The 9,190-nt window shown below is 38.8% G+C and overlaps 1 protein-coding gene across 1 annotated transcript in view; it reads left to right on the top strand.

The window, feature by feature from the left end:
- Positions 1-822: 822 nt before the first annotated feature.
- The window catches only part of LOC120857969, a 119,240-nt gene continuing 110,872 nt past the window's right edge, over positions 823-9,190 (top strand). The window contains exons 1-4 of the mRNA XM_040233890.1: positions 823-1,049; positions 2,411-2,497; positions 3,812-4,129; positions 6,369-6,689. Coding sequence (XP_040089824.1) covers positions 1,004-1,049; positions 2,411-2,497; positions 3,812-4,129; positions 6,369-6,689 — 772 coding nt within the window. The 5' untranslated portion in view covers positions 823-1,003. The remainder of the gene's footprint in view (positions 1,050-2,410; positions 2,498-3,811; positions 4,130-6,368; positions 6,690-9,190) is intronic.

Genomic DNA, 9,190 nt, shown 5'->3' with positions numbered 1-9,190 from the left:
TATATATGTGTGTGTGTACAACTGATTCACTTTGCTGTACAGAAGAACTTAACATTATAAATCTGTACTTCAATAAAATTTTTTAAAGAAGAAAACAAATTCGAGTAAACTATGCTCCAATAAAATTTTTTAAGAAAGAAAAGAAATTCAAGTGCTGTCTATGGATAATCTGCACAAAATTATTCATGAGATACTTTTAATTATAGAAATAATAATAAAAATGGCTATGCAATCAAGCTTTAGTGGTTTAATTATGTTTTGCCCAATTTACTTTGGTTTTTTTAAAAAATTCATTTCTAAGTGTTTTATTCTTATTTATTTATTTTTGGCTTCCCTGAGTCTTCATTGCTCTGTGTGGGCTTTCTCTGGTTGCAGCAAGAGGAGGCTACTCTGTTGTGATGCGCTGGCTTCTCATTATGGTGGCTTCTCTTGTTGTGGAGCACAGGCTTCAGGAGGTATGGCCCGTGGGCTCTAGAGCTCTGGCTCAGTAGTTGGGGTACACGGGCTTCATTGCTCTGAGGCATGTGGTATCTTCCCTGACCAGGGATTGAACCCATGACGCCTGCATTGACAAGCAGACTCTTAACCAGTGGACCACCACGGAAGTCCCTTACCTTAGTTTTTCTGACATAATTTCATCTCAAAACAATAATTATTTTCATTTCAAATATATTCATCCAAAACAGAGTGCAAAAATTTTATGTTTAATGACAACCATATTTGAGCTAGTATTTCCCCGTTAATTTTTGTAAATCTATAGTGAATGTTTCTCAGTTTTCTTCGTTTCATGTCCCAAATGGGAGAAAACATGAGGACAAAAAGGAACCTGTCTCTTTTAATTACTTCCCTTTTCTGGTTGACTCCACCTCCATTATGAAAGACTTCTTTTTGTGTGTGTGTGTGTGGAAGTGAAATGATTTTTAGAATTCCCAGTGGTCCTCTTCTTCAAGGGACCATTCCAAGGGAATAATACAAGAAGATTTAAGCATCATAAAACTTTGGAATGGACAAACTCAGAATGGTGCTACATGACAGCTCTGGATCTGCTGGTAAAGCTTGTCATTTGTTCTGTCTACTCTTTAATGGAGTATAGTAATATTCTGACAGTCAGTGGATCTGATTTAATAATGATGGGCATCAGGAGGGTGAGTTATTGGAAAGAGCAAGAAGCCTATTAAGAAGTACCTGTATGTTCCATAGGTTCGAAATTGAAGGTATGAAATAAGGATTAGATTTGGCATCAACTCTGTAAAATCACTGAGGAACAACTACGTAAGGAACTAAAATTAACTGAATTGTATTGAGTATAAAATGAATAGTTGTTAGAAAGGATAGAACAAGTAGGAATGCATATTGATGAAAAGTTGATTCCCTAGTGGGCATTTAGAATGACACCCCTGAATGTTAAAATCTACTTCATGATTTCTGTGGGTGCATTAAATTCCTTTAGCATTCTTACTTTTTTTTTTTCAAGCTTTTAAACTTGAAACCTTACCACATGAAAGCATAGGTAATAAACTCACAGTTCTGTGTCATAGCATTTTTACTTTAAAATTACCGTAGGATGAGAGTAAGAAGGAGAAGTGAGAGTGGTAGAGGATTTTAGGCTATTTTTGGAGATAAGATCCAATGGCGTGTGTGTGTGTGCATGCTTGGTCGCTTAGTGGTGTCCGACTATTTGCAACCCCGTGGACTGTAGCCCTCCAGGCTTCTCTGTCCATGGGATTTTCCAGGCAGGAATACTGGAGTGGGTTTCCATTTCCTCCTCCAGGGGATCTTCCTGACCCAGGGATCCAACCCATGTCTTCTGCACCGGCAGGTGGATCCTTTATAACTGTGTCACCTGGGAAGCCCACAAGGTCCAATAATGGGGACTTTCAAATATAATCTTTGTCACTGTTTCCTCCAGTTGTAGTGTTCAATCAGAATTTAGCAGGCACTGTGCCAGGTACTGGTGAAGCTGGTGAACATTATAGGTATAATTTATTTCCTCTAGGAACTTTCCACTGAATAATGCGGATCAGGTAGGCTTGGAGATGAGAATATCAGAGGTTGAATATTGTTCTGTGCCCAATGGGAGAAGTGCCCACTTCTAAGTTTCATCAGCATCTTTTCAGTCTTCCAGGGGCTAAGACGTACTCTTGCAATTCTGTTTGCATCTCCAACTCTCTTCTAATCCCTCACTTCTAGGTTACCTGTAACCATGGACAGTTTCAAAGCTACTTCACTGTTGCTGTATGATCCTGGATATAAATTTTTCCTGCCTGCCTGCCTTGCCATTTAGGAGGAGGGTTTTCTGCCTTGGTTTGAATTTCTTTGTTAATTTCAAACCTCTGGAACCACCTACCTGCTCTAAAGCCTCTTAGGTTGGAAAGACTATACTTTTACCTTCTTTCATTTCTTTCCACAGGCTTTAAAAGGTGTTCTGTCCACTTCGGTCCCTTCGCTCTTGCTGTGGTCTCAGTTCTCTATGCCTGTTTGGTCACCAGTGCTCTTGGTGAGTACTTTGTCAAATTTACTCATAATCTTTGCCCACTGTGATGAGAATCACTGACAAGCAAATCATTCTCCTGAAGCCTAAATAGCATCTAAAGCAAGCTTCATGGTGTTTTGAAGGATCGGGATATTAAAAGCACAAAATGAGTACTTAATGATGTGACCCTGCTTGCCCAAAATGTTAGTACAGCTTTTTTTTTTTTAAATAAATGCTCACTGGAAAAATGCATATTCCTTAAAGATCTAATGTCTAACTAAGAAGTAATGTCTAACTAAAAAATAGGGAACAATGCAGAGGAGGAGAAATGTCAGAACTGTTGGGATGAGAGAATTTTAGGAACACTTTGAAAATTCAAATGCCAAAATTTATCTTAAAATGTGTTCAGGGAAGCCAGATATATATCAAGAACCACAGTTTCTTATCTAAGCTAAAATAATCACGAGGCAATAGCTAAGACCCTTGGAAGGAGTAGGGGAAAGGGAATTTTTTATGGTAGAAGATAATAGGAAAATATCTCCATTTCAATTTCCATTTGGGTAGCTAAGTTCAGTAGATTTCAACCAGCATTTTAAGAATTTATGATATTTCCACATGTAAAATAGATGACCAGTGCAAGTTAGATGTGTGAAGCAGGGCACTCAAAACCAGTGCTCAGGGACAACCCAGAGGGATGGGGTGGGGAGGGAGGTGGGAAGGGAGGGACAACCCAGAGGGATGGGGTGGGGAGGGAGGTGGGAAGGGGTTTCAGGATGGGGGGACACAGGTACACCCATGGCTGATTCATATCGATGTATGGCAAAAACGACCACAATAGTGTAAAGTAATTAGCCTCCAATTAAAATTTAAAGATTAATTTAAAAAAATTCATGGTATTTTGCATACGTGTGTGAAATAGTTACTGAATTCCCAATAATCAGTCTTTCATTTTCACTATTAGCCTTCTTTCCACTGATCTTAGGATTTTGGAGAAACTTACATAGCTTATCTCTATAAAATTTTGTAATATATTATTTTTAAGTAAACTATCCACAGGATTATATACATTGATGTTATAAAGAATCTCAGCCATAAAATAAAGACACCATATGGTATTGAATTACCCAGCTTTACTGCTTCTGTGTTATTGCTTCATTTGAAGCCTGTAACACTGCTGTTTGGTTTTGAATTCCTATGAAATGATAGTCTCCGACTGTACCATATATAGGTTCAGAAATATTTCTCAAAATTGGCTTTGAAAAATAAATAAGTAATCTAAGGAATAATCATTTTACTTGCTTTTGGATCTTGACCAACTGCTACCTTTACCTGTTCCAGGGGGAACAAATAAGGAGCTGAGGCTGGCGGCTGGTAAAAAGTGTTCTGGGAGAGTGGAGGTGAAAGTCCAGGAAGAGTGGGGAACTGTGTGCAACAACGGCTGGGACTTGGCGGCCGTCTCTGTCGTTTGTAAGCAGCTGGGGTGTCCGACTGTCATCACAGCCAAAGGATGGACCAATTCCAGTGCAGGCACTGGGCGCATTTGGATGGATCATGTATCTTGTCGAGGCAATGAATCAGCTCTCTGGGACTGCAGACATGAAGGGTGGGGAAAGCATAACTGTACTCACCAACAGGATGTAGGAGTCACCTGCTCAGGTAAGACTTGTGTAAGTCAAACCTTGACATGAAATGCTCAGTGGGAAAAAATCTTATGGATGGGTTAAAAATGAAAAGGGCAGTTTTCTGTAAGTAATCTAGGTATAGAATGATCCAGGTATGAAAAGGACCCAATTCATTGTTAAAGACCAGAAAATGTATGACAAGACCCATATTAAAAAAAAAAAAATCAAAAGAGATTCTGAATACTACAGTCAATGAGGAAGTGATTAGCTTCAATTTTATATTAAGTAATCCTACTGTAACATTCTGTGCTCAGTTGCTTAATCATGTCTGACTCTTTGTGACCCCATGGACTGCAGCCTGCCAGGCTCCTCTGTCCATGGAATTTTCTAGGAAAGAATACTGGAGTGGGTTGCCATTTCCTAAATCATATCTAACTTGATTCTTTGTCCCCTTTCCCCATAAAAGGCTGCTTTTGTGTATTGGCTCATAAATCATGACCCTTTTGCTCATTGCTGCTAAGCTAAGTCACTTCAGTCATGTCCGACTCTGTGCGATCCCATCAACGGCAGCCCATCAGGCTCCCCTGTCCCTGGGATTCTCCAGGCAAGAACTGATAATTAATTTACCTAGTCAAGAAGTAAATACTCCTAGCACTAATCTGTTTTGTTGGAGGAAGGATATTTTGCAAAGTAGAATTGCTTTCTCCACTGTGCAATGCTATTCATTTCATTTACATGGCAGTTTTAATTTATAAAATATTTCATAAGTTTCATCTCACTTGCTATTATGATAACCCAGACCTTTCTGCAGACAAAATCCAAGGTCATGTTTCTGATCCAGTTCAGATTCCTGGGCTTCCAATTTCTCTTTGCTCATGTCATTGAACTTTAGACAACCCTCTCACTGCCCAGCCGTTCTGTTAGAGACTGTCTCCTCCATAGGACTGATTTCAGAAATGATTAATCTCTATCTGGGCTTCCCTGGTGGCTTAGTGGTAAAGAAGCTGCCTGCCAATGCAAGAGACATGTATTTGATCCCTTGGGAAGTTCCCCTGGAGAAGGAAATGGCAACCCACTACAGTATTCTTGCCTGGGAAATCCCAGGGACAGAGAAATCTAGCGGGCTACAGTCCATGGGGTCACAAAGAGTCAGATACAACCTAGTGACTAAACAACAACAATCTTTACCCAGGCGCTGTGGTATCATGGGAGTAACTAGTATCTAGAAAACTCCTCAACTACTCCTTCATGCTATTATTTTGAGTAAGTTGTAAATCTTTCTAAACTTCAGCTTCTGAATAGTCAATAATATACCACATGTAAAGCTACCGGTACACTGACAGGTAGGTCATAGGTGCTAAAAATTAGCATTAGTTTCCTCATGGCTCACTGCTTCTCATTACCTAGACAACTCATTTCTCTTTCTTCTTCCTTCTCTTTCTCTGTTCTCCTCCTCTTCCTTTCTCTTCTTGTTGTCTTTCATTGTTATCATTTTGCAGGGAAAGATAAAAATAATAATTGTAAGAGTGACATCAAGCATCTACAGTGAAGTTAAAAATCATAATGAATCTTGCCAGGCTCTTACTATAATTATTGCTGTTGATGGTGTTGACTATTTAAGCTAAGACCCCAGTGTAGCTTTTACCTCCTGTGTTCTGTTTTTCATACCTTTGCATAAGGATCCTTTATATAAGAATGATGTCAATCAAATTTAGTTTTTGAACTTTATACACCTAAAGCTTCAACCGGTGCATAATAATAGAAAGGGATGACTCGTCAGGGACTCACGAGTTTCATGAGATTTCCAATTTCATATTTCTAAGGTTTCAGAGTCCATATTTCTGAGATTCTCCACCCTGATCAATGCTCAATTCTCAGAGCATCTACTTCTTGAAAATTCTATTATGATCACATGCATAATAGTAAAGAGGGTAGACTTTGATACTAGACGTTTTTTCTTTGCATTCTCCTTCTACTATTTCCTTTATTTCTACATAGAACTATGTCTTAGTAATAGAGGGAAACAAAACAAAAAGTAAATTTTAATCCATAAAAGATTTTTTTTTTTTTGGTCAGTTGATACAGATGAAAGTCCTAATTGTTAGTTAGTTTTCAAAGATCAAAATCCTTCAATATGTGAACTGGAGCAGCATCCACAATGAGGCATCGTTTTAAGGACAGCAGCAAGTCTCAAGAGACCAGAGGAATACTATTCTCTAAGATCACTTCAGAATAAATATCACTTCTGAATTCTGGCCTTTTCTCTGCTCTAGATGGATCTGATTTGGAGATGAGGCTGATGAATGGAGGAAACCGGTGCTCAGGAAGAATAGAGATCAAATTCCAGGGCCAGTGGGGAACAGTGTGTGATGATAACTTCAACTTGGATCATGCTTCTGTGGTTTGTAAACAGCTTGGATGTGGAAGTGCTATCAGTTTCTCTGGCTCAGCTAATTTTGGAGAAGGGTCTGGGCCAATCTGGTTTGATGATCTGGTTTGCCATGGAAATGAGTCAGCTCTCTGGAACTGCAGACACGAAGGATGGGGAAAACACAACTGTGATCACGCTGAAGATGTTGGAGTGATTTGCTTAGGTAAGGACTGCTCTGGGTTTGTTCCGTTCTCTCTGAGAGGACAAAAATGGGGGTAAAAGTCTCAAAGGCTTGAACTCTTAAAAACATAATGAAATGTGCTTCTTTTTTCTCTTACCATTAAAAAAATTGTTTTTTATTAGAGTATAGTTGCTTTACAATGTTGTTATTTTCTCCTGTACAACATGCAGATGATCAAGAAGTACATGAAAAGATGATCAATATCACTAATTATTAGAGAAATGCAAATGAAAACTACAATGAGGAAAGTCTGCTTCTTTTATTGCCTCATTATTACCAATTTCAGGATGCAGTTCTGATACTTGTGGGGTTTTCTGCGTTGTTGTTGTTATTGTTCAGTCACTTAGTTGTGTCCGACTCTTTTGTACCTCCATGGACTGCAGCCCACCAGGCTCCTCTGTCTATGGAATTCTTCAGGCAAGAATACTGGAGTGGGTTGCCATTTCCATCTCCAGGGGATCTTCAAACCCAGAGATGGAACCTGAGTCTCCTGCAAATTCTTTACCGCTGAGCCATGGGGAAGCCTGTGAGAATTTTTTTTTTTTAACCACTCACTGAAATTAGGATAAATAGCTTAGGGAGGGAGGAAGAGCCATGAAATTGAGATCCAAGTTATGAGGATAGAAGGAAGTATTCAGAGAATAGTCTACTCCCTCACCCTTCCAAAAAAAGAAAGGAAAAGAAACCAGGTTAACTAGAAAATGTTACTTTCTGGAGGTTTTAGAAGAAAGTCACCCCTATTACTATCCTCTACCTATAAAAGCCTCCTCTTTAGCCACATTGACCCACCCTTCGCCAAACTATTAGTTCAAATTCACAGAATCAAATGATTTAAAAACCTGGTTGTCTATTAAAACCTCATTTACGCTAATACTACACTGTGAGCAGGCATCGTGTCTGTCTAGGGACCTTCACGTTCCATCCTTGATTAAGGTCTGGGACATGGTTTTGTGTGTACAAAAATGTCACTCTCCTTTCTTCAATTGAATGCCTCATTTGAAGACCTAGTAAGTCTTGAACCCCAGGGGATATTTAGGAAATTATAACCAGGGTAAAAATGTTCTTGTATTCACCAGGTTTTTTTTTTTTTTTTTCAAATGAAGGAAATTCAATTCAAACTAGCTTTAAAATAAGAGAATACTGACTCAGAAAACTGGGAAATCCAGGAGTTGGCTCCATCCATGACTGGATTCAGCACTTAAACAATATCATCAAGGTTCTGGCTCTTCTTTTATTTCTTGAATTGCCTTTTTTTTTTAAACCATGCTGTGTGTCTTGTGGGGATCTTAGTTCTCTGACCAAGGATAAAACCTAGGCCCATTGCCGTGGAAGCTCACAGTCCTAACCACTGGACTACCAGGGAATTCCCAAGTTGGCTTTTTTTCTTGTTGAACAATGTGATCATGTACAGTCTGAACCACAAAGAATGGGATTCCTACAGAAAAGATGGGTTTTTTTAGCTGAAGAAAGTGAAAGGGATTTGGGGTAGAAAAAATACGGTATGTATATTCTGGTTTCCTTTACTCAGGTCTCTAATCAGCATGTTTCTTCTCAGTGTGTCTGATACATGCTGACGAATCACAATAAATAGCACTGTGACAAACAAAACAAAACAAAACAAAACAACAACTAAAAGTGCCAGAGGAAAAGCCCAATTTATTTATTGTAGGATATTACTCAGAATCAAGTGCTAGTCTTTGAGCAGTGTTGATTGAGGGAAAGTGAAAGAAGTAATGATGAAGTCCCTTCTCTCTTTGCGTTGCTTTTAAACCGTGGACATGGTCAGAAAGGGGTCAGGCATGGTAATACAAGCCAAATAGTCTGGGTAGGTAATGTAGTCAGAGCCCAAAGTGAGTGTTAAATATTGCAGCAAATATATATATGTATATAAGCACCTAGGCATCTGTAAGTATATATTTAACAGAAGAAAAAAAAAACAATTCCAACAAAACATCTGTGGTGTTTAAACAAGCAGATCTCTAGATAAATTTCAGTTTCTTGGCCTTCTGTTAGAAACTCTTCCTGTAATGCATGCTCTCCACAGTGAAAAGTCCTGTCTTTTTTTTCTTAATTGATTGATTGGTCTTTTTCATTATGATTTATTATAGGATACTGAATATAGTTCTCTGTGCTATACAATAAGACCTTGCTATTTTTCCATTTGATATAAAATGGTTTGCGTCTGTTAGTCCCAAACTCCTAATTCATAAAAAACACTGTCTTCTTATTTTTAAATTGGAGTATGATTGTTTTACAATCTTGTGCTAGTTTCTGCTGCACAACAAAGTGAATCAGCTGTATGTATACATATATCCCCTCCCTCTTGAGCCTCCCTCCCACTCTCATCTTCATCCTAGTCCTCCAGGTCATCACAGAGCACCGATTTGAGCTCCTGTGCTATACCCCAGGTTCCCACTAACACTGTCTTCTTGTCTGATCTGCTCCTACTTCCATCTTTAATGATTTTCAGTGGGAATATGTCA

The sequence above is a fragment of the Oryx dammah genome, unplaced genomic scaffold (genome assembly GCF_014754425.2).
Source record: "Oryx dammah isolate SB20612 unplaced genomic scaffold, SCBI_Odam_1.1 HiC_scaffold_29, whole genome shotgun sequence".
Lineage (NCBI taxonomy): Eukaryota > Metazoa > Chordata > Mammalia > Artiodactyla > Bovidae > Oryx > Oryx dammah.
Note: the sequence above shows the minus strand (reverse complement) of the source record. Positions and strands in the feature narration are given on the sequence as shown.